At 42.4% G+C, this 26297-nt stretch overlaps 1 protein-coding gene across 1 annotated transcript in view; it reads left to right on the top strand.

Annotated features, from left to right (window-relative positions):
* Positions 1–1666: 1666 nt before the first annotated feature.
* The window catches only part of FAM124A (family with sequence similarity 124 member A), a 40992-nt gene continuing 16361 nt past the window's right edge, over positions 1667–26297 (top strand). The window contains exons 1-2 of the mRNA XM_062020489.1: positions 1667–1725; positions 12144–12175. Coding sequence (XP_061876473.1) covers positions 1667–1725; positions 12144–12175 — 91 coding nt within the window. The remainder of the gene's footprint in view (positions 1726–12143; positions 12176–26297) is intronic.

The raw sequence follows: 26297 nt of genomic DNA, 5'->3' as shown, positions 1-26297 counted from the left end.
ATGATCCCTAGAGATGCTGAGAGGCTGCAGGACTGTAGATGAGCCCTGTGTGTCTCCATGGTAGAGCAGTAGTAGAGACATCAGTGCCATGAACTGTATCCAGTGTGAGCCTGTTAAACAATGTTAGATGTTAATATTAATTCATGCTATTATGTACAGTTTGATGAACCACTGGCAAGCCTGAATGTATATTGAAATGAAGGATGTCAATGCCATGCAATGTAGGCATAGCTAAAAAAGTACTAGTGGCAAATTAAACCAGTTTAGCCAATTTAAGTTTGCCTTGAGCAGTATATTCGTATATTCTGGTCTGTTTTATGTCTCAAATTCTGAGAATTTCATTATTTTTCTTCTTTCTTGTAAGACATTAATAACAAAAGGTAAAAGAACTGAAAAAAACACCTTTTTTTCTTCTTCTGATCACTCCTGATCACTTTCTGCAAGTGGCCATCTTCCATGGCTGATAGAAATTTGGGAGTCGTTAGAGATTTTTGAAGCGTAATCTTCAATTCATCAAAGGTGACATTTTTCCACAAAACACTAATGGAAGTGGTTTCCCAGTTCTGGAGTAGATTTACTGTATTTAATTGTCCCACAATATCTAGATTGTGGGGAACACAGAACAACACCTCCCAGTTTTGTGCTTGAACCTGACTCAGAAGGGACACGAGTGCTGGTCTCCCAGCTTGGAGACCCAAGCCAACAAATCATTTCTGCCCCTTTTCTTGTAATCTTCTGGATGATTTGGATGACCAAGTGGATTAAAGAAAGACTGGTTGTGTGTTTGGAGGACTGAGGGAGATCTTGGGTCACACCTACATGGGTGAATATTTGTATTTATGTAAGTGATGGAGAAACAGTGGGTGCTCACCTGCAAAAACAAACGAGGCAGGCAATACAGGTGCTCATCCATAGCTTTTCCCTGCACTCTCGTGTTAATTGAACACAACTGCCCTGCTACCGGTAGGCTTTCCTATGGCAGTGATCCTTAACAGGCAGCGTTCAAAATGCACCACTAGGCATCACATCATTTTTTGTCATCATTACAGAAATTCTCGTGGGGTTGGAAAACCATCCCCTGACCACTTCTGTGTGCAATTTCCAAGTGATTGTATTCGATGTGCCAGGCAGCGCTAAGGGAGACTGGGGAAAGCTCAGCACAGCGGAAGACTTAAAAGGCTGTAACAGAGGATAAGAAAAAATGGATAGGGAGGCCGTCCATCCAAAAGGCTCTCTTAACTTTCACTGGATATTGGGCGCTGCACCTTTGAGCCTTTCTTCCAACTGAAAAACCAGGAGTGCCGCAATGAAGGTGCTGAAGAGCGCCTAGACACGGTGGCCTGTCGGCTAGTGCGGCTGAAAGGTTTTTCACTGAGTGACGGGGGTGTTTCGAGACGATCGGGAGAGGCAGGCGGTCCCCCTGCCCTCGGAGCGGGCTCCCCCGCGGCGGGCGGGAGAGGGGAAGGGGGGCCCGGCGCGGGCGGGGAGGGGAGGCCGGGCCGGCGGCGCGGAGCGGAGCGGGGGAGCGGCTGCGAGCCCCGGGCAGGCGGGCCGGGGCCGGGAGGCGGCCGCCGCTGCCTCTCGCAGGCGGCGGAGCGGCGACAGAGGAAGCAGAGGCAGCGGCAGGAGCCGGCGGCGGGTCCGGCGGCCCCCCGGCCCCGCCGCCATGGAGAAGCAGCCCGGCGGCGAGGACGACTGCGTGGACTCGGGAGCCGAGACGGGCGGGTGAGTGGCGGGGCCGGCCGGGGGCCTCTCACCGTCCCGTGCCCCCCCCGCCCCGGGCCGGGCAGGCGGGGCGCCGGGGAGCTCGCTCCCGGGCCGCGGGGCTGCACTTGTTGCCATGCCGGCGGCGGTCGGGCTGGGGTTGGGTTGGTCGCGGCTTCGTGTCTCGGGCAGAACCCCCTCCAGCAGACGGGACTGCGCCCCGTTCGGCTCCGGCTTGTCTTTCGCCCCCAACCCCGGGGCCGTGTGATCCCCTGCGAGACGAGGAGCGCTTCTGCCGCGGCGCATCGCCGCGCCTGGAAAGCTCCTGGCAGTTTACCTTCTCCTTCGGTTGCGTAGTGGAAAGCTCCCCATCGAAGGAGGAGGGTACTAGGAGATGGTGACCGTGGGCTTTAAGTCCGAGCTCGAAAGCACATTGTGCCTGCCTCAGCAGCGGGGCCCGGCACTGTACTTTATGGGTTGTAGGCACGTTGGTCAGGGCTTGGTGCTGCACCATCCCTGTATCCCGGGATAACTTGTGTTAAGGGTAGTTTGGAAGCTTGTTGAGCAACTTATACTGTCCTTCTGGCAGTGATATCTGGACAATATTGGGCAGAGAGGGCTGACTCCTTAGAAAGACCATCAAAAAGCCACCCACAAAAGCAGGTTAGCTTTGTAGGTACCCTTCAATTTGGTTACTGTTGTCATGATGCATATCATACTGACCTATGAAGTGCTGTAAACTTTGCTGGTAGTTGTCTAACCTGTGTATGTTATATCAGAGTCAGAGAGAGTGACTCTTCCTTCTGACTTTGTGACCCTGCTGCCATAGATGTGCTGTGTTTGTTAGCTGGATGACTTCTCAGGTCATGGACCTGCAAGGGTGATTCATGGCATCCCATCTCTGAGAGAGAGGGGGAAGTGCTTTCCATACTGTCCTTTGTGCTACTGCCATGTCATCTTTCCAGGAATGACAGTAAGCCTTTGCTCCTTCTTTGGCTCCAGAAGGACAAAAGGAGGTGGCCTATTCCTTCTAACACCATTCCTTCCTAGGTTTTGATTCTCCCTCCTCCTTCTTTTCTCAGCTGTATTTCTCCTAGCTCCTTTTCCAGTGTATCTCCTTTGCTTTGTAGTCCAACTCTTGCATGGTCATAAGCGTATACACATTGACAGATACCTCCATTTGCAACAGTGTTAGACAGAACTCCTTTCTTTGACTCCTTTCCTTCTTCCTACTGTAACAGCACATGCTGAGGTTCAGGGAAAAAGACAGTACCGTAATCATGGACTGATACCAGTGAATGATGACACTTACTGTTGTGTCAGGGCAGCACGCTGATGTGTGAAACGGAGCATAACAAAACTATGAAGACAAAGCTTGTTTGCAAAGTAGTATCAGGTGCACAGCATCAAAACTAAAGCAGCAATATTCCTTTTTTTTAAAAAAAAAAAAGGTTGAAATGGAATTTAATAATCTTCGTATGTCCAGCTATTAATTCAAATCCATTTTTAAAATATCTTCTGTGATCTGACAAGGACTTTTTCCATCAGCTTGTATTGTGGACGTGCCTAATGGTGAAACTTCTAAAATATTTGATGTAAAATGAGCTTGAAGGAAAAAACCCAGACCTCCTTTCTAGATATTTGGACAACAGGGATTTGGTTTATCTTTGGGGAACGTGAGTAAAGGGAAGGTAAAATGACCAGTGAATTCAGGACTGGTTCAAAACTAAAACAAAAAATCCTTGATGAGTCAAATCACTCTTAATTTACTATGTTTATCTGGAATAGGAAAACCTGGGTTTCTTTGGGAGGGGCATTTGGAGGGGTTTGACCCAGCTGGTGACATTAGCCCTCAGACCTCAGTTGCTGGTATCTAGTGCAGATGAGGTGCTAAAGCTGAGGATTTTATCAAGCATTCCAGTCCCAGGCTTGACACTGGAAAGTGTAGGTTGGGGGAAGAGTCTGTCTGAGGAATTTGAACAATGACATATGGCAATTAATGACCACACTGCTTTGCACTGAAGTTTATTTTGAAAAGCAATGTGTCTCTGCATTTCAATTATTATTTTTAGTTCTTTTTAGCAGCTATTTTATTCAGATAAACATGTTGCGTATGTCTCTTTCACAATGTTTATATTTCAGCTTTCTCACCAAACCAACTGTTCACAGTACTTGCTTTTCCCTCTCACCAGAAGATCTGCTCTTTGCTTTGTCTCAGTCGCGTCACAGCTATTGCTGAATTGAGTTGTTTTCATTTTTTCTCCAATGACTTGACGGTTAAAAAAAATGAAATAATTAACTATTTTGAAGTTCAGCCATCATCCTCTGAACCTATGAGGGGAGACAACTGTCAGAGTAATTCAATAACAGCTTTACATCAAGTAGTCCCTTTCTGTCACTCAGGGAACAATAGTGGATAGTGACTGTAGTAAATGCAGGCACTGTAAGCACTTGTCATCTCGATGATCGTGTGTAATGATGTGTGAGCTCTTATATGGAACTTGTACTGCTGAAGCTGCTTATAGAAGCTAACCAGTGTCTTGTGGGGCATATGCTCTGTAAGGTTTTTCTGCAGCTACAACAGCAAGCAAAAGTTGCTACAGACAAGATCAGTTACAGTCTGAAGCCTTCATTTTCCTCATCTCTTGGACAATATATTCCCCTTAATGCATTTACCTCGGTAAACAGGGTTGACAAAGAGGCCGCTGAGCAAAAATAGTGTCTTTTGAGTTCCTGAATCCGATAAGAATGGATTGAGCTGATGTTGTCAAGTACCTAAATAAAGGGAGTAGAACATATAAGCCAGTTAGTTTATACTCACTATTTATTAATGAGATTTGAAAGAATTTGACCATTCTTGACTTTGCTCATACAAATTGTTTCTTCTCAGGAAACGTATTTTGGGGCTTTTTAGTATAAAAACCTCATTTTATCTGCTACTGAAGTATTTTAGCCCAGAAATATGGAAGACAAGAGAGCTTTCTCTGGAAATAATTTTAATAGTGGATTTGTACCATAAAACCTGACATTTTAGGAAGAGAAAAGTGATCTTTCTTTAGTCTTTGATTAGGAAGCAAACAGAGGGGAAAACAAGTGGAAGGAAGAAATAAAAGAGAGGAGAAATATATAAGTTTAAAGAACTGTAGATAAAGTGTAAAGAAAAACAAACAAGCTAGAAAAGTAATACTAAGTTACTTAAAATGAGTTGTAGAAACATAATTTTCAATTTTGGGAAGTTTACAGCCATACAAATGCTGCAATTTCACTGTCCTTTCTCCAAATACTAGAGCAAAGATTTTTGGAGCTATACCACCCAAGAGGACTAACACAATTTTTAAAGTTATTAAATTTGCAATTTTGAAGCAGTGAGACAGACTGTTGCTATGACTGATGTCAAGGGCAAAGCATCATCTGAATTCATTGTACTCGGGACTGATATCCCTAGTGACACATAGTGGATGTGGAAAACAAGTAGTTTCTCAGACCTAAAGTCTTCATTTTTTTATTCTTAAGCTTTTATTTGGTCCCATTAGCTGTGTTCAAGGATTACTTCTATAGGACTGTTCTGTTGATCAAGAATATATGCCTTAACTGAGCATAGCACTTCAGTGAGGTATCTGGCATTAATGAAGATTTCAATAGATTCATTAATGGAGACAGCTCCCAGCAGAACTTCACTGGTTCCCTTAGACAGTTGTAAGAGCCCATGTCATAAAGGGTTCATGTTTTAATCATTATCTTACTATCAAAGTTTGTCTAAGCCCTTAGTTTTTTCCTTCCTCCCTTAGAAGCCATTGAAAGTTTTGCAAAGTTTTTACTGAAATTATTTGAATTTGCAGTTTTTGCATTCATATTTCAAATACTGTATAAATTTTCCAGAGAAAGTGGGGACACATTATAGAAGTGCTTTTCTTATTCTGTGTAATAAGTTTAAAACCTACATATTGATGATGCAATCTGAATCAGTTAGTAGTTAATTGCCAAGTGTTGGATGAATTTTAGGAAGAAGGAAAATTATACTGTTTCTTCGATAGCAGGCAACTATGAAGGAAAAGTTCAGTGATATATAGAAGCAATCTATTGCAAAACAGAGAAATAAAAGGTGTTTGAAGCTTAGGATGTTGAACCATGCAGCAGCTATTTTTAATATACATTTAGCAAAATCCATTACTGTTTGGTTACAGTTCTCATTGAGGATGGTTGTTCCCTTCTTGTCACCTTCTCCCGTGTTTCTATCCCTCAAATTAATTTTGCAGAGATTATGACAACTTTTTGACTGTGCTACACTTGTTTGTTTATTTTCCTTGTGGCTCTCACTAGCTGCATGTGTGATCACGGCTGAATCACAGATTGTTTGAATCTCTCTTAACTTACCTGTTAAGCAGATTTAAAAAATCCCTTCTTTATTGTAGTTCTGTAACATGTGTGAGACACTAAAGCAGAAAAGGCAGTTGTTAATAGGAGACAAGGTAACCTATAAAAAGAGGGTGTACACCACCGAAGCAAAAAGTATGAAGAATATTCTAATTCATGTGTGTCCTCAGTCAGAATTGGTAACTTAAATTATCAAATGAATAGCTGAATGGTTTGTTGGGGTGGGAGGTTTCTTTCATGTCATATGTTTCTAGCTTAAGGCAATTCAACACTTCTGACTTTGTCATCTGTATAGTAGTCCCTCGACATGTCAGTCACTTGTCACATATTTCATCCATCAGTGTGAAACTCTCAGGAACATAAATCACTCTGTTAAACCTATTTTTACCTTGGGCTTTCTTTTTATTTTCTTTTTTTTTGCTGAGACTGTCACTTCCTATGTTTCCATCATTCCAGATGTGGTGAGGTCAGCAACTTGTCTCTGATTTGACATTCAAATAGTATAAAGTTGAGCTCTTTGTCACCAATTTGGGTTGAGGCACCATTTCTAAGCAGATTTACTCACTGGAGTGAAGCTGTTTGGTTGAACCTCAGGGCAGGCAGACCTGCTAGTGCATGCTAGGGCACTGAAAGTGAGGTTGAAACAGACTTTAAATCACCTTTCTGGTGGCCAGTTCTATGGTAACACTTGTGACAGCTAAGTCTCAGCAGGTTAACTATGGCTGTGTGAAGGTTAGATGTTTGGTATAAGTTAGGTGGTTTCTGCTGTTAGTTAAGAGCACCAGGACCTTGGGATGGCAACTCACCTCCTTGCTTTGGATGGGTAGGTAGATGCCACCTAAGTCCTGATGCATCCCTCTGGGGACTGCTCTGTGAGGGAGGTGTAAAGGCAAGTGTGCTCACTAAAGCACTGTGTGGTCCTGTCTCATCAGATGCTTTTTGAAAGGTTACAAACAACCTTTCATCCTTACACAGTGATGATGATGTCTGTCATCATGTGGGGCCTCAAACTCCACAGTTGGTAGTAAGCTCCTGAGTGTAGTAGAGCTAAGTGATGGGAATCCATCATCTGACTTCATCACTTGGCTCGAAATCCAGATCAGGCATTTTGAGACAAGTGGCTTTGAGTGATTTCATTGCAGTCATCTTGATTACACAAGTAGAAGTATGATGAAGGCACCAGGTTTGCATTAGACTGTTCCTAGCAAAGCAGATTGTAATCTGACCCACAGGAATTTGATGAGAAGAAACTCAAGACGGAACTACAAAGCTAAATCTTCTGACTCATGCATTGTACTTTAACTGATATAAAATCCTCCTGTGTGTCCCGTGGAGCTCTTTCTCAGGGAGGGAAGCCAAAGAAGCTGTTAAATACAGCTTTTAATATGAAACAGCAAAATCTGAAACACCTCTAGATAGAGAAGGCAGGGGAAATGCAAACCCAGCAGGTGCCATTGCTTCAGTCCTGGGAAAACAAAGGATGCAGACAGCAGAAGAACTAGTAAACTTCCCGTGATTTTTTTTTTTGCAGGGGCAGAGAGGATTAAGGAGTCCTGGCAATGAAGATCTTGTGCATATCATGGTGTGGCATTGTGTTAGAATACCTTGAGAGATGTGTGTTTGTTTTACACGACAGATTGGCTTGGGGAGATGGCTGCCTGACTCAGAAGCCCTAGTTACAGCCTTACCAGTGCATTAAACAACATATAGGGGTGGGCCTGAGCACCTAGACAGGGTTATCTATGCTGTTGAACACTTAAAATGGTTAATGGCATCAGCTTGGATGGGGCCATCAAGCTCTCTCCCATGTGATTCTTGGGTGTGTTTTACTGTAGGCCAGGGACTTGTTTTACCACGTTATCATGGCCCAGGAACCATTCCCAGCAGACCACTTACCAGTCTGTTTTGGAAGGCAAGAGTTTTTAATGGTACAGGTGCAGACCATTTCATGGCAGTTGGCCTCAATCCCAGACAGTTCTCTTGAGTGTATTTGTTTGTTACTGGGATGTCACTGCTGTAGCTGTGCTAAAGGCACCCAATCACAGCGTAACACTGGTGTAGCTACATTGTGTGATGCGGCAACGTAACATAGCCATGCTTCTTACCCAAAGAAACACGTTTAGGATGTTTTTATATACCATACCCAGTTGCACTAGCAGCTACTTACTGGTACTCAGTGGTCTGTTTCCCTTTCTTGGGTCTTTTGAGGCTCAGTATTTCTAATCAGCCACGAATAGTACAGGCTGATGTCAGAGGAATCCTGAGGATCTTTTGTGCTCCTGATGGCCTTACACTCTCTGATAACACACAGTCCTGATCCTTCAATGGAGCTAATGGGAATCGAGGGCCCACATTTCTCTCAAGCTTCTGCATGCCTATTTTAATGTCTCTTGACATCTTCACAGCTCCTCTTTGCTGGTGGGCTGACTGTTGAGCACAAATTTCTTTGCAGGCTGTTGTGTCTTTTGACTGAGCAGTGAGCCCTCCTTTTCAGTACCTCTCATTGCTTTAATACTGGTTTTGATTTTTTTTTCCCCTTATTTTGTGCCCATAAAGGGAACAGTCCTCCATTTGTTCAACTTCTTCCTGAACGTCTCTTTTCTTTTATCTATAATGTAATTTCTGTCAAGGGCAAGTAGCTTGCTACAAGGCCATGTAATTTTCCTGGAACCTCTGAGCTCCAGTATGGCTGCAGTCTGTCACCGTTAAAGTCCACAAGTGCTTTAGTCTTGAGTTGTCCTAACAGGAAAATCCTCTTCCAAGGGAACTGGTAGAAGCTGATATTCAGGGTGTTTAAAAAAGGGATGGGAAGCAACAGTCCACATGACCCAGGAGATGTTTATTTTGGTACTTAATTTTTGTAATGCATGATCTTGTCAAAGGGAATGTTTGTTGCAAATACTGGTCTAAAAAGCTTGAAAGACTTACAGATACTTCAGAATTTAGTATCCTAAATAGCTGACTATAAGGAAAAAAAATCTATTGCGTAAGCCATTTACCAACACATGTCATGAACCTGAATGTTTTGTGCTAATGTTCTGAATATATTAATTAACAAAAACACTGTTAATTTTTGTTCTTAAGGACTAGGTTTAAGATAAATTTTAAGAAAGGAAAGAGGCAGAGGGAGGACAAAAGTTGATTCAGGATGACTGTGAGAGCACAGAGACACTCATGTTCATCCCTTTTGGGTTTAGGCATGCAGCTGAGGGTCCTACATTACAAATCCCGTATCTGTAGGCTTTGCCTCTAGTCAACAACTAGGGAGAGACAGAATTCAGACCTCTCTTTTTATGGACTATAGAGGGAGCTTAGGGAGAGTACTGTCCTCATTTCAGCATCTGAGGCTGACAGGAGCCTTTTTAAGAAATTCTGTATGTCACTTATGCAACAAATATGAATTAAATATTATATTGAACTATATTAGAATTATAAAAACAAAAAAAAAATACTATTCTAAAGCCTATTAAAATGTTTCTGTGCAGTTAGTTTTGAGCACACTGTTGTCTCCTGCTTTCTCACTCCGTATCTTTTTCTTTTTCCTCCTGTCTCAGTTTTCATGTCCTGCCTGTACATACACTGACTGACACTTCCTCAATTCAGGACTCATTAATTTTCTGTGTCCTATAATGTGCCTGCAGCACTTTGGGATAATAAAATAATGGTGTGAAGTTGAAAGCTGCTTCTACCTGCAGCAAGCAAAAGGCAAAACATTGTCTAGCTTCTAAATGAAATACAAGCAGAGGAGATTCATATTGAATTAGCCACCTACTGCTGAACACCAACGGATACATTGAAGGACAGCCCCGGGCTGTTTTCAAACAGAAGTGCAGACTAAATGAATGCTTGCTTGGGGGCATATATTGCTTGCCTCTGGGCATGTAAAGAGTGACATCTTACACAATTTTCACACCCTTCCAAATATATATGGTACTGAATGATACTGACATGACTTGCTGCTGAAAATACCATGCAGCTCCATGGCCAGCACAATACTGCTTAGACAGCCCCCAGGGTCACTCCCTGTGGTCCTTGCCCAAAGCCCACCAGTTGTGTGTACGTGGCCCAGCGGTAGGAAGAAGGGAGTTTCCTTCTCTGCACATTTCGTTACCACCTGTACCTTTCCCAGCTATGCAAAGGTCTTGGAGGAGGTTGGTTGAGGGACAGCTACTTTGTTGATGGAGGAGGTGCTATGTAGCAGGTGTATATGGGGCACTGAAAGAGGCTACTAATGACTTGTGCTCTCTGCCATATGTGACAAAGATGCTTCCTTGCTCCCTGGCGTTATCAAAGTGGTTGTGGGTACAGGATTTAGTAAAGGAGAGAGGGAGCTGCATGCTCCCATCAGCTATTCTCTCCCCAGTACTGCACACAATCTTTTTCAAAAGCTATAATCACCTCACAGTACAAATTCAGTACGGATTGTTTCACCTTTCACTGATCCAGTGGGATTGGCAAGAAACACTGGGGATAGATCCCCATGCTCTTTCTCACCTAAGCCATCAGTCTTTAGCATCTGATCTGCAGAATCACAGAATCTCAAGGACTGGAAGGGACCTCAAAAGATCATCTAGTCCAACCCCCCTGCCAGAGCAGACCACCTAGAGTAGGTCACACAGGAATTCATCCAGGTGAGTTTTGAATGTCTCCAGAGAAGTAGACTCAACAACCCATCTCGGCAGCCCCTTCCAGCGCTCCATCACCCTCATATGGGACTAACTGTAACTGCTTTGTTTCTTCTGCAGAGATGTGTCCATATTAAAATCAAATGCAGCCACTATAGTTGCACCATTATACCAGCTACTAGGAAGAAAATGAACTTTATTCTAGCTGAAACCAGGGCAGGAATTTATGTGCTTTATTCTCTTGGATGCCTGAGAGCCTAGAGTATGAAGATACCCTGAGAATACACTTAGATGGTATCAATTTCCAGACAGATATCTTATGAGTCCAGGCTCACAAGTTGTTGGCAATGACAATTGCAATATGGCAACCTTGTTGCAGTTATTTGTATAAAACAAGCACTTTAGGTTTGGATCCAAGAACTGCATTATGGCTCCCCGATCAGTTTGCCTGTTACATTCATGGCACTGCAGGGCACACGTGAGATGTTGTTAATTGTGGCAGAGAGACCTGTGGAGAGGGGTCTGCTTTTGGGATTCAGCCAGTGGAGGAGTGGAGGCTCTGTGACTGTGAACTCCAAAACCAAACACTCAAAAGTCATAGGTAGGGCCTCAGAAGTGGAAATGTTGTTTGTTTGTTTTTTAACATCCAGTGATAGCTTATTTGTTTCACCTGTCTCTTCTTATAGGGTCTTTAGCATATAAGTGGTCCATGTTATAATCAGTCTAGAATGGGGTTTTCAGGAGTTTGGGGTTATATGCAGCTGCAAAATTAGCTGCACTGTTGCTCAAAATACTTAACTGATCTGATTTTCTCTTGGGTAATCCAGTATGCACTAAAGTAGAACCAATGAGTGTATGGTCTGGCTTAGAGATATCTTGAAGAGGAAAAGGACCTCTTAAAGCAAAAAGCTTTTTCATCTAAATGTTTCTATTTTGGTACTCATTTTGTGTCTTCCCTGTCAGTTATGAGCAAATAAATATAAAAATTCTGCTCTTTTAATAGAATTCAATAGAATTCTCTTAAAAAAAGAAAAGAAATCTGCCGAGCAACATTTAGAGGACATAAGGCAAGGAGCAAGATGAGGAGCAGAGTCAAAATCTAGTAGATTTCTACTCCTAATCTGTGCCTGAAGCAGCCTATTTTTTATTTCTGGAGAGCCTTGCAAGCTTTAACTTTTATGCCTAGAGTTAGGTAACGTGTAGGCCCTAGATAAAACATTAGTTGCCTTGCTCAGTCTACATAGGTGTTTTCAGAATTCATGCAAGGTGCTAGTTTTTATGAGGTTGTATTCAAAACCTATTCTCATTATTATCTTAGCAGAAAAAGAATGCTAAATTAGTGTTAAACTATTTTAAGATGTTGTGTGAGTTAGATTTGGTGCATTTTTCATTATCTCTTTTAAATTTAATGTGGTCTAACTAAAAATCTTTTTCTTGCAGGTCTGAGTACAGCCGCATGTCCTCTACCAGCAGTGAGTATAACTTTGAGATCTTTTCCAGAAATGAATTCTCATATTTTCTTTTTTCTAATTGTTAATATTTATTAACATCAATGTAATGTTATGATGGAGTTCACTTTGACACTGTAAAAGCCCCATTCTTTCTTTTCTTGGATCTATGTCTAGAAACAGTATAGAAGGTTAAACTGGTTGAGTGTTTACGACCAAAACATGAGCCATTTATAAAGTCACAAATAGTGCAGCTTGCAAGAATGCAGGGCAAAAGAAGAACAAAATAATGCTGACATGGTGTGGCTAGTGTGAATGAGTCCTCTGGCCAAATGAGTTTGCAGTGATGAATACCATTAGAACTGGTGAATGTAGGAATAATTGAGTGCTTGCTATAAGCTTATGCCAAGGAAGCACTTGAAAGCACATTCTGTGAAGCATTTCCTTGAGTCTAAAGCTGATAGATGCTCTAGGGTCACAGTCTTTCTAGACATTTATGATAGGCATCTGAATTTCAGGTTATCCAACTGATAAAAGATAAATCCTGGTGTCTGAATTGTTTTTTCTTTCTTCTTCACCAATGCAAAATGGCAAATTTTTAAGGAACAAGGAGCACATATTCAGTCTTCTACCAACCTACTCCATTTTCTTAGTTGTAGGACATACTGTATCACAGCACTTAGAAATGCAAAAATGCTTATTCATGCACAGCTACTAGTATCTTGTCAAAGTGCAAGGTGATGATTGTCTCTCTGATTCACACATATTTCTGAGCTTTGTTTATGCCAAGCAAGCAGATCAAAACTTCACAGATGACAAACTGTGGTTGATAATCTGGATCTTTAAGCTCCATGAAAATCAGAGGGGAAGAAAGCTGTCAGTTTTTTTCTCATTCACACATTCTGACTGAAGTGTGGAGAGGGTTATTTTCCGTCTCCCATGGTCTGCAGTGGAAGGCTTTCATTGGTTTCAGCAAGAGCTGGATCAGACATTGTTCGTAATGTGTGGCTCCTGAACTGATGAGCCTAGCATGGAGCTTGCCGTCTTTCCTCCATCTGCTTAGTGTTTGTGTCTCTGAGAGAGAATTTTGTGCAGGTTTTTCCAAAATTCTGTTGTTTAAATAGATTTCTGGATTCCTGCTGTCAGACATAATTTTTTAAATGATTGGGAAGCAAAATCCAGGTAATCAACATTTCTGTGACAGTAAAAGCACATTGGATTTGAGTGGCTACACCAGATGTGTGCCTCACCAATCTCTCAGCTCATGGTTTAGGGTGATGACTTGGGGAATATGCTGCCAGCTTCCTCCACTTTTTTAGTAGTGACCCATAATTACTTACCTAGTACAAGTGCTTATTTGGCAGATAGGTTCAGAAGACAAGGTCTAAGGGAAGAGAGAAAACTAAAACTCTAGAGAGAAATCTAGCATTCTAGAGAGTCCAGAGCAGGACTACCAAGGTGATAAGGGGACTAGAACATCTCTCTTTTGAGGAAATGCTGTGGGATCTGGGGCTGTTCAGCCTGGAGAAGACTAAGAGGGGACCTCATTGACACATAAAAGTACTTAGAAGATATTTGTCAAGAGGATGGGGCAACACTTTTTTTTCTGTAGTGTCCAGTGACAGGACTAGGGGTAATGGACAAAAGCTGGAACATAAAAAGTTCTACTTAAGCATAAGGAAAAACTTATTTCCTGTGAGGTAGCCCTGGCACAGGCTACCCAGGGAGGGTGTGGAGTCTCCTCTGGAGGTTTCCAAACTCACCTGGAGGTGTTCCTGTATGACCTGACTGGGTGATCTCTAGAAGTCCCTTCCAACCTCCACCGTTTTGTGAATCTAGAATTCTATTTCTCATCTAAAATTTCATGTCTGTTCCCTTTACCAACTTTGCATGAATGCTGCACATTTTACAAATAAAGGTAACAAATTGCATTTGTAAGTCTTTGTTTTTATTAAATGAGCAGTTTGTAAGGATAATCGTTGGTTGTGGCAGCTAGAGTGTGTCATGTTAACTGTGGTCACCTCAATGCCCTGCTGGCCACAGCTGTCCAGTGCATGTGGGGATTACAGTTATATTTCAACACCAGTAATTTGTCAATACAAGGAGGTATTATCATTCCAGCAAAGACACAAAAATTCAGGATACAGGACAGAATTATTCTTTCTCTTTTTTGCTTCCAAGGCAAATTATGTAGATACAGATTCACAAATAGCAGTATTTAGCTTTGTAATTTGTGGGATTTGTGTGGTCAGTTTGGTCAGACGGTGCAAGAGTAACAGAAACAGCAACATAAAAGAGTTTCACTAAAACAGAAGTGCTTTCATGTCAAAGGCTGACAGTCAAGGGGTACATAATGCCTTTGAAGAAAAGATTATTAGGGAAGAGTTATTAAGAAAAAAGACGATTTGGCCATTTTAATTACTTTAGGGGAAAAAAATCAGCAAGTGGATACCATTCATAGTTCAGAAAGCAGTGTAAGCAATGATGCTGTTAGGCCCTATCATACTAGAAGATAAACTATTGTAAATTAAAAAGCAAACAGTCTCCATTACCTACAGCTGCCTCATCTGAAGCTCCTGTTCTAATGAAGTGGAGTTTATCTAAAGCAGAAGGATTTCAGGCTAATCTCTTTTTGCAGGAATCTTATTTGGTGGTACCAATGAGGCTTCAATTTCAATATTTAATAAGTGAATAATCTTCTAAATTTTTGGAGGTACTCCAGTGGACCATAGTTTTCCAGAGACTTGGCAAGAAAAGGATAAAGATTTAGCAGGTGAATTAACTGCTGCTGCCTGTACCACTTTATGCGATGACAGCAGCTGAACAAACTGCAGAGCTTTGTACCAGCACAAAAGTATACAGGAACACTAGACCCCTCCCAAGTCAGAGGTACAGTCTCATCATCTGCTATATGGCCATGGAAGGATAATTCTGTACATGGGTTATTTCTAGTCCCATTGTTTTTTCCCCTATGCATATGGCAGCAGTTATCATGGGTGATGTACTACTTCAGCAGTTCAAAGCCCTGCCTGGTCGGTTGGTTGACCTTGGGTCTCATACAGCATCTTGATTCTTTTCTTCTCTGCCCTTGTGTCACAGCTTTGGGTAACACAAAAATGCTTTTCCCTGGCAGCACTCATCTAACATTTGTGGTTTCTACAGCAAGTAATTTGGGAAAGAGTACCAGAGCTGGCAGAGTGTGTTTATTTCTGCAAGAAAATGCAGCAGTTATCTGACATGCAGGCTCTGGCTGTTGTCAGGGTGACTGTGTGCCACTTTGCCTTCTCTTATTGAGCAGAGTAAATAGGCCAGGCAAACCTGTCTGCTGGATGCTGCGATTTGAGGTATTACAGCTTTGAGAGGTTCAACAGTGTGATTTCAAGGAAGAGAAGTGCTAAATTAATGTTTTCATTTCCCCTCCTCCCGATTTCTGGTGTGTATAGCCACTTTCCCCTTTGTTCTTTAGCGGGAAGTGTGCTTCTTTTTATTAGGACAGTTTGCCTGTATATGTGCTCTCCATTAATCTAGGAAATGTATTAAGCCTCTTTTTGCTTATATTTTCAATTACCTTTTTAATTGCTATTAAGGATCCCTAATCATATATGAGAGGTAATTGTGTTGAGCACTTTATATACACAGAAGAGACCTTTACCCAAAGTACATAATACCAAAATATAAAGACTGTAGGCGGCATATGGATACAGCCAGTTGGAATCACAAAGAAATAATTAATTACTGTTGGCCAGCACAATAAACAACAGTCTCTGCACATCAACATTTTAATTATCTTCAAATTGCTTTGAGCTGTGTGTTTCAGGGGTAATTTTTGACCAGGGAGGAGGAGTTTTGATGGGGGCTGCTTATTTCTTCTGCATAATCTTTGCATTTACGGTAATGGCTCTTCAGAAAGACTCAAAGCAGAACTGGGCATTTTGAAGCAGGATTTTTCTGATTTGTAATATTTGAAATATTCTATACCTAGTCAGCTCAGGATGCAATTTAACCAGGTTGTCTTAGAAATAACGGTGGAAGTGATTTCTTTTTTCCCCTCCCTGATGTTTTTCAGCTAGGCAATCAGTAGGGAGCTGCCTGGATACATGTTTGTACTGTTCCAGCTAAGTCAGTAAATGAAACATAAAACTGGCCCTATGGGATTAAATGCAAGTTTGTGGCAGATTTTAGAGCATTTGAGATAGTAAAACCCTGTAGCACACAGTGATTTATGTTGTGCTTCTCAATGAGGTAAAGGCTTGTCACTCACCTGCTTTGCAGTTGAGAAGCTGGTAATTCGCCTTCCCCTACTACTTTGCCTTTCATTTGGCAACTGGGAAATGATTGAGTCCTTCTGGGATGTTTTTAGATTGTTCATATTCTTTCATGGTAAACCTGAGAGCTGGGGTATTAAAATGTTATTTCCATGCTGTGCATACTTCCTAACCCACGGAACTTCACCCACTTTCCGGTTATAAAAATCAAGAGCAAGACAGTTTCTTTTGGCAGATCTACAAAAGTAGGTTACTGTCCATGTTTCTTTCTAATGTTGGGTGGGGTTTTTTTCTGTTTGGTATTCTGTTCCCATGCTAGTATAAGTTCTTGTCTTTGTTTTGGGATTTGATCGGTATTTCATCAGTGTCATCCGCATCAGCTCCCTGGGCTAGTTTTGGACTCGTTTCTCTACAAGTAGCAAGAGCCCTCATGCATGAAACTTGCAGTGTTTATGGAGGGCTAGTATGGGCAAGGTTTCTCTGGATCCTGACTCTGAAGGCAGGGTGAGGTGATAAGGCTGTTTCTTACCTCCATGCACCAGATGTCTGTTGAAATAGGCTGCCTGAATGGCACTCTGGATGGTAGGTTTGATTTCCTCAGTGATGTTTGCTCTTTGTGCTGGATCTGGCCACGGGGAATGGGAAATCACCACCACTACAGTACATTCTGTTTATGAAAATCCCACTCTTCTCACACTAGATGTGTCCAGGTGGGTTTGGAAACCTCAGAAAAGGAGACTCCACACCCTCCCTGGCAGCCCGTGCCAGGGCTTCCTCACCCTCACAGGAAAGAAGTTTTTCCTTGTGTTCAAGTGGAACTTCCTGTGTTCCAGCTTGTGCCCATTACCCCTAGTCCTGTCACTGGGCACCACACAAAAAAAAGACTCACCCCATCCTCTGGATACCTGCTTTTTAGGTATTTATAAGTGTTCCTTCAGTCTTTTCTAGGCTAAACAGCCTCAGGTCACATAGCCTTTCCTTGTAAGAGAGATGCTTTCAGTACCTTCATCATCTTGGTAGCCCTCCACTGGACTCTCTCCAGAAGTTCCCTGTATATCTTGAACTGGGGAACCCTGAACTGGACACAGTACTTCAGATATGCCCTTACTAGGGCAGAGTAGATGTGAAGGAAAACCTCTCTTGACGTGCTGGACACACTCTTCTTGATGTATCCCAGGATGCCATTGGCCTTCTTGGTCACAAGGGCACATTGCTGGCTCATGGTTAGTTTGCTGTCAACCAAGACTCCCAGGTCTCTTCTGACAGAGCTGCTCTCCAGCAGTTCCCAGCTTGTACTGGTGCATGGGGTGCTGTGCTTTGTTAAGATTGGAATTTCACATGCATAGAACTGTGTTCCATGGTTAAATTACTTACTACTGGCTTAGTGCTAGCTTGGGACTCTTATATTGAGGGGGCATGAGTGTAGTCATAACAGCTACTGAACCAGAGCTATCTAATCTTTGGATTTGTTGCTTTGTATGTTGTTTTCTCACCACATACAGTTAGGTTTTTTCCCTGTCATATAGATACAACAGATAAAAACTGGACTACTTATTAAAAAAATCATGCATGAATGACAATCTGAATGTTTTTCTAGCTCCTTTTTTAAACTTACATAGTCATAAAATCACATAAGGAATTTCCTCCGTCTCATTACCAAGCATGATTCAGAAGCATAGAAAAGCTTTCATATACACTGAGCTCTCAAGTGCCACACATTTCTAGTAAAAATTTACAGGAAAGATTTCAGAGAAAGTTAAATTGGATTATTAGGTGATGTGGGTTGAATTTCCCTCTATGGAAGTATTATTGCTGCTGTCTTAGAAAACCACAAGGAGCAAGATGACCACTTAGTGGGTCTTTTCCTCTGAGTAATGAGTTGCAGGAAAGATCTTGGCATTTCAGGTTCAGCTGGTACAGTGATGAGAATGATTGGGAAACTCTTGAGACTTTTGTCTGAATTGTTAAAGCCCAAAGAGGGAAGCTAAAAAAGGAAATCTGTCCCATAGCAACTCCTGACTCAGAGGCAGTAGTTGTGTTAGAATGGGAAAAGCCATCTGACTCACCCAGACAAATGGCAAAACACTTGGGAAGACTGAAGCTATTGAGGCAGTTTCTCTCAAATGTGTGCTGTTTTGAAAATGCCAACAATTAGTTTCCACATTTTATGGCCTCAGTACATCATGATGACGTGTTTTCTTCAATTTGAACTATAACAAATAAATAAATAGAATTTATTTAGGTAAGCTTTGTAGGGGATTGGAACATTAGGTACTCAATGCATGCTGTATTTTAGAGCAGTAGATGTCCACTGTCTGCCTCATTTTTGTTGGTACCATATATAGAATTATAGAATCAAAGAATGGTAGGGGTTGGAAGGGACCTTTAGAGATCATTTAGTCCAACCCCCCCTGCAGAAGCAGGTTCACCTAGATCAGGTCGCATAGGAACACATCCAGACACGTCTTGAAGACCTCCAAGGAAGGAGACTCCACAACCCCTCTGGGCAGCCTGTGCCAGGGCTCCCTCACCTGAACAGTGAAATAGTTCTTCCTTGTGTTTAAATGGAACTTTTTTGTGTTCCAGCTTCATCCCATTACCCCTTGTCCTGTTGCTAGCTACAATAGAAAAAAGGGATGTCCCAACCTCCTGACACCCACCTTTTAGATATTTGTAAATGTTAATAAGATCTCCCCTCAGACTCCTCCAGACTAAACAGCCCCAATTCCCGCAGCCTTTCCTTGTATGAAAGATGTTCCAGTCCCCCGATCATCTTGGTGGCCCTGCGCTGGACTCTCTTATTGATTACTAGTTTCATAAAGAAAAAAATCTTAAGTCTAATTTTTCAAAGGTTTGTGAAACGTTTACCATGTAACTCCTGGCTGCCACCATATGGTATCAAGATGAAACACCACCAATGTGGTTTTTATTAACTGGTTCCTTTTACCATCAGCTGATATGGGATAGGTCTTTTGGACCAAACCCTGCTGTTGGCCGAAGGCTTTATGTGATTCAAAATAGTTTTTGTTGTCTTAAGAGTTTTTTTACAGGGGAACAAACACGACTCAGGGATTGATTCTGTATTTTCTTTAACTGTGTTTTCAGTGTAGACGCTTTGTTGTGGCTTCTGCCTTCCCTCTGAGTGGGTTTCACTGCCACCTCTTCATGATACTAGGAAGGTTTGTGCAAAAGCATAAGCTGATTAAAAGAAGAAGTCTGCCTGAAAATTAACATTTTTAGCCAAATCTGTTCTCTGACTGCCACCAGAAGGCACAATCCTGATTACTTTTTGTTAGAGGGCTTCTTTTGAGTCCACTTAGCAAGCTGTTTAAACTTGCACCTAGACCCGACGCATAGGAAGCACTAGAAACACTTAAGAACAGTAACCTAAGAACAGTATGGGGGAAGAGTACCAGCCGTAAAGTCTTTCATTGTCTTAAGCCCGTCATGAAATCGAACTCTCAGTTAGCTAGGGTACATGGTGTGAGGTATGGACCTCATTGTTGGACCAAATTTGTCAGCCAATCAAATGTACAATGGCATTTAAGGCAGTATTCCTTCTGTTGTTTTATAAAAACCACATTTTTTACAACCTCAGCTTTACACAGGAGTCAGATTTTAAGAAAACACAATGCTTGCCATTAAAGGACTTTGAACAATACAGTGTTGAACACAATTGAATGCATTGTACAGCTTTTGATTTACTGGTGATTGCTGATGGCAGTTTTACTGAATTACTAAACGCTTCAGCCTTGTGCAGATCTGATATTAATACTGAAGATCAGTGTCTGGGTTCTTGCCAAGCACAACAATCCATATCTTTCTTTAGGATAATTTTATGATGGGGAAGGACATGCATCTTTTTACAGCTTAACTTTTCTAAAGTGGAAATCTGCAGACATTTGGATTACTGCTCTTTCTTTTTCAATTTCATACCTCTTTCCCTTCCTTACCCTAAAAAGTGAGGTGACTGTTTTCTTTCATTTTACATGCAAGATATAATAAAGCAAATCAGTGTAATATTTGAACATTAATAATTAATGCACTTTCTCAGTCTATCTCCACTGACTTTAGTAGCAATACAGGCAGTTAAATGAAGTCCCATGCCTTGCCATCTCACTGGCGCAAATCCTGTGAGCAGCAGCTTACTGATGTGCTCCAGTTCCCCACAGAGGGGTTTCTTCTTGTTTGTTCCTGAAAGACACAGAGTGACAATTGCCAGCTGTTTTGCACAGATCAGGAATACTTTTCAGGGTATCAAAAAAACCCTTTTCCTTCCTTTTTCTGTTATGTGCATTGGGTCTCCTGTGCAAGAAATCTCTGCATGAGCCCCTAGATGGGCAAATGGGTAGATTGTGGCTTTTGAGTGAAGACAGCTAAGACAGCAAAGAGAGTTTGAAGATGCCATATCATGTGTTTTGTGGCGTGGGCATATGTGCAGACAGAAACACCAAGATAACTCTCAAATCATGATGAACTCTGTGGAAGGGAAGAGGGGAAATAACAGCAGGTGACGTCAGGAGAATAGTCCTGAAGGTGTAAAAGTACACCAGCATTTTGGGGTTCTTAGTTTTCAGCAAGTTGGTAGCTAAATCTGTGATTGATGAGAGTAAGAGAGTAAGGGTCTTACTGAAGTAAGATTCGAGTGCTCTCCAGAGGATAAGTAGATGATGAGGTTTGTTTTTTTACACTGAAGTTCTGATTATTTCTGCCACTGTTGTTGCCACTGTAACATGTGGTGTCAGCAGTGTATTTTGAGGAAAGAGAATACCAGGTTGCAAGGATGCTGTGCAGCAAGAGTAAAGAGCTCGTGCAGAAGACCACAGCATTGGCAGGAAAATGGTTATCTTGAGAGTTGTTTGTGAGGTGTTGCTGAGCTGTGGAACCATGCTGGAAAAGCACCCACTTAGGCTTCCTACACTTTGTCTACACAAAGATCCCATACATCTTCTACTCAGAGCTGGGTGGGTTTTTTTGCTGTGTGTTTAATATACAATAACACACAGCCTCTACTTTGACATGCCAACAGTCTCCACAAAGCCTAGGTAGAACTCACAGACACAGGAAGGAGAAAGCTGTAGTGTCAAGGACATGGGTTGACACAAGCAGAAACATGATGTGGCATTCCTGTCTCTTTCTTTTTAGCCTGTTTTGTAAGGGAGACATGATGTGAATGTGTGCCACCTTTCTTCACAGAAACACTAACTTCACACAGGTTTCACGAGAACTGGATGAAAGGCAGTAGGACAAACTGTATTCTCTGTGGAGAAAAAAAGGCTGTAATGTGAGTTCAGGTTGCCTCTTCTCCTAACCTACAGTTGGACAGTCAGCCCACAGGCAGCAAACACATACCTCTATACCAAATCTGAGCTGCTTCTTTTCTGCCAGGTAGTGAGGAGATAAGTGAGAAAGCTGCAGTACTGTGAATGAGGAGATGAGAGAAATAGGGCCGGAGAGTACATCTGTGACCCAAGGAGTCCCTGACCACCTTGCTGTGAGCAGTCAGCAGACTGACTGAAGGAGCCAAGTAAGTTGGTTTTGGAGGATGTAATGGAAGATATGACAGTCACATAACTCAAAAGCATTTCTTCCATAATGCTCATCACAAAATTATGTCTCATTTGTTGGCAAAGTGGTACAGCGAGATAAGTGACCAGAACAAGAATGATCTTCAAGATAAGCATGTAGGCCCACAAACTTTCCGTCCAGTTCTCATTACATAGTTGAGGTGCCCAAGATGGAAGTAGTTACTTGTTTCCCATTACACTTGTGGACAGTGGAGAGTGATGGGCCTTATCTGAAGTTTGATCTTGTCCCTCACCAATGGACTACAAAAAGAGCACAGGACAGCCAGCTTCCCACTGGAGTAACTTCTATGAGATACCAGACAAAGCTTCCATTGGAAGACTCTGGGCCAGAATGGTTGTGCTTCCTGTGAAGATGATGAAGGTCACACAGTTCTGAAGGCGAGCCAGGATGGCGGTCTTGGCACCATAGACCAAATGACTGAAAATGGGAGAGCGAGTGTCAGGGTGCAGTTGCATGGTCAGCTTAAGATGTATAGCCACACAAGTACACAGGCCAAGGAAGGGAGCGGGCAGGAGTACATGGAGAGGTAAAGGTTGTGAGATGGCCCTTTTCAGGAGCAGCTGAAGCTAATCATGAAAGGTTACCTGTACACAGGTAAGGGGAATGTTGATGGTGGGAAAGGGATGAGAATTCACTCGTGGCTGTAGCACAGTGGGGAGTTTTAGCAACTGCTGCACAATTTAACAGGAAGGGTACCACATGATGAGATCTGCCATTGCCTTTGCTTGATCGTGCAGAGCTTCTGTGGGCACCAAGTATCACTTTTTTATAAGATTCATTCCCACGGGGTTGGCTGCATGCTGTACACTGAGGGCAACGACACCTCATAACATCGTTCATATTCATGTAGAGAAAGCTTTCTATCTCCATCAGGCAGATCAAGGGCCTTAATTCTCCAACTTTGTTTTTGCTCAGTACCTTTTTCATTTTTTAGTTCTATAGCAGCTGGATAACAGCACAGAAAGCCTATAATCACATGCCTATCTGGAGGAGAAGCAGTATGCTGGTGTGCTGTGTATTGCCTATACTACCTTAGTATGGACAGAGGAGTGAGCATCCTGGCACTACTACTTCCATCAGAAAACATTCAACTGCAGCTCTGCAAGACAATGCTGCTCTAATGGAAGTGTGAAAAAGGCTTCTCCTCTTGTCACTGTGCTGTGCAAAATATCCCCTTTCTTATTGCTTCTGAACATCCTTCATGAGTTTGAGGTGATGTGCAAGGCAGGGCATGCTGAGAAGCACTTTATCCTGCAGCCCTGTATTTGTCAGATGCTATTAAACAGCAGGGAGAGAGAATGGAGTAGCTGGTGAATCTGTCACATCCTGCTTGTTCAGAAGATTGTTGATGGTGCATAATTCATCAAAGCATGACCTAGCAGTGAGTTCTGTTGCCAGAGGTGTCCACTAACCACTTCTGTTGTAACTGCCCATAAAGTAATGCTCCTTGTTTACAAAAAATAGCCTCTGCCTTTGTGTCTACCCTTGAGCCTTTCAATTAATACACTGAAGACAGTTAGTCTTGCCTTGGACTGAGATAAAATGTGAAGGTCCTGCTCAGTGAGGAATGCTTAATTTTGCCATTTCTTTGTGTTTTGGAATGGGATTGAAATAGAGAAATAGTGATATTTTCTGTGAAACAGAAATCCCATGAAGTTTCCATTAGGAAACATTATAGTTCACTTTTTTTCTGACATTATTTATAGAGTGATTTTTAATTATTAGGGGTTTTTTACATTCCCACAGTTGAAATATTTTTATTAACAATGAACAAAATATGCTGATCTGTAATGTTCAATGCTGAATTATTTCGTTACTGGTAGGAATTGTTTCCTGATAGTGAAGTACTGCTTGATGGGAGTTGCAGTTCAGAACCTTAGCACGTCCACTCTGACCCTCTCTCATTGCCTGATGTACATATGCTGTAATGCAATTTGGTCAGAATGAAATGTGAAATCTTACTGCCTGATGGAGTGATAAAGGAATCTACCTTGTGATAAGAGAGGTTTAGGCATTGGTTCCAATGAAGCAGAATGCTGCAGCTGGAATTGGATGTTCGTGTTCCAGTGTTCAGATCTTCCATGCAATGGTGCAAGACAGATGAAGAAAATATTTATGTCAAGTATTTATAGGTCAAATACTTCCTCTGAGTTTCTTGGATACAAGATTGAAAATGTAGGTGGCTAGAAAATTGAAAATTCTTGCCACAGTTTGGAAATGCACTTTCCCATGGGCTAGGATCTAGTCTACTTAAAATCTTACAAGGACTCCGTCCTAGCTCACATACTTACCGCGTTTCCGTAACCCTGTAGGTAACTTTATGAAATATCTCCTAGTGAGTCTGAGAGGTCTTTAGGTCCATATGTTGGTTCACCACCACAAGGTTAGGTGAGACACATCAGGGAGTCAGGTACTTACCTCCTTGCTAAGCTCTCTATGGGCTGGTTTTAGGCAGTCAATGGATTTCCAGCAAAGTCCACTGGAGAAGCCTAGAAAATGTCATCAAGACTGCTGAAAGTGGGGATTTCTCCTGAAATAAAAAAGTGGTTGAAGCACTATCTCAAGAAGGGACAGGTCTTCATGCAGGGCAATGCCAGGGGGAATGCAACCTGCGCCTCTCATGGCATAAAAACATGACGAGTTTGCTGGGTCACAGCCAGATAATCCAGTAACCATTCTGCTGGAGCCAGATGTGCAAGAATCCTGGGACCAAAAAGCAAATGCAAAAAGGAAACTTCTCTAACCTAGGGTTATTCTGGTAGCATGGGAGAAAATTCTGCTCATTTCTTCTAGGGACATTTCCCCTCTTGTGTGGTTTAATGTAAAATGCATGCAATACTCCAGGGAGAAAGGATTGTGTTTCCAATTCTTCACACCTCCCAGCTGAGCCTAGGTGCTTCCCAGCTGCTAGGGCTGCTGACCTGAAGTTACACTCACCTGTGCCTGCCTGGGGCCTGGAGCCCTGCCTTCCTGGCCAGTTGCAGCAAGGAGGCTGTTACCAGATACCAGAGTCTTTATGACTGACCTCCACCTGCCCCCCCCCAACAAAGGAGCAGAGCACTTAACCCACTGCTTCTCACTCCACCCATGGGTGTTTGTGTCATAGCTATCCTGCTGAGTACCTCTGGATGTCAAGAGGGTTGTCCTCTGCAGGCAGCACCATCCCCTACAGAGTGAGGGGGATGGGGAGGAAAAGAATCAGGAAGGCAAGATCATCCTCCACAAGTTTATTCTCCAGCCTCTGTCCCTGAGCTTAGCAGGGGATGTAGGCGACTGGGCTAGACAGACAGATATCTGTCCTGTCTGTCCCCAAGACAAGGCAGCTTGAATTTCAGTGAAGTTGTATGGAAGTGGGACAGCTGGCACAGGCTTGACAGCACCCACTGCTTTCTGTCAGATTGTCTTTCTAATTAAAAGATCCTGGTTTCTGGGCAGGGAAAGGAGGGGAGGAAGAACCACGGGGCGAGACTGCCATTCTGCTTTGCAAGAATTCATTTTTTTCTCCCACTTATCAATATTGCATCAGCAACACAATAAAATTAATATGTAGAGAAAGACCCATCCAAAGTTCAGTATCAGACCACCTTCAGCTTCCAGGTTTAGGACATCAAGTGTGACAGCCCCGCAGCATTTGGGCTGACTGTTTGCTTTAACCTCTCATGAGTGTTTAGTACTACCTAACAGAGGAGTAAAAAAAGTTCAGAATTGTAAAATACTCTTTCAGTCCTCGTAGTAACTAACTCTTAGCAATGTTAGTGCTTTGCCAACTCAGAGAGAACTAATCCCCTGCTTGTCACAGGAAAGAAAAAAGTGTAATAGCTGTGAAAACTGTGGAGCTTATTTCAAATAGATGCCTCAGCATTTTGATATTTTCTGTGGGATTAACTAGTAACACAGGAAGGCTGATACATATGCAGAGCTTTCATTTGCTTCTGTGACAATTTGCCAGGGGCAAATTGAACTGTGTCATGAGAAATGGTGTCATTTTTCCCCCCTTCCTTGTCAGTTCAAGCAAAGAGACTTGTTAGTAACACAGAAACAGTTTGCAACTTCAGGGGAGGTTTCTCCTACCTCCTTGCCTCATATTTCTGCTTTTCTTATGTTTCTCTTTTTCCTACCAAAACAGAAAGGGCTGCCATTTTATAAGCACAGAAGCCACATCATGAAAGGTGTAAAAGCATTGCGGTAAAAGCATCTTTGCTAACATAAAACAGATAGTGAAGCTCTTTCTGTACCAATTTGTTACACTTTTCCCCTTTCAGCACAGTTGCCTATCGCTCAAAAAACAGGAG

The sequence above is a fragment of the Colius striatus genome, chromosome 1 (assembly GCF_028858725.1).
Source record: "Colius striatus isolate bColStr4 chromosome 1, bColStr4.1.hap1, whole genome shotgun sequence".
NCBI lineage: Eukaryota > Metazoa > Chordata > Aves > Coliiformes > Coliidae > Colius > Colius striatus.
This window is presented reverse-complemented; position numbering and strand designations above follow the sequence as displayed.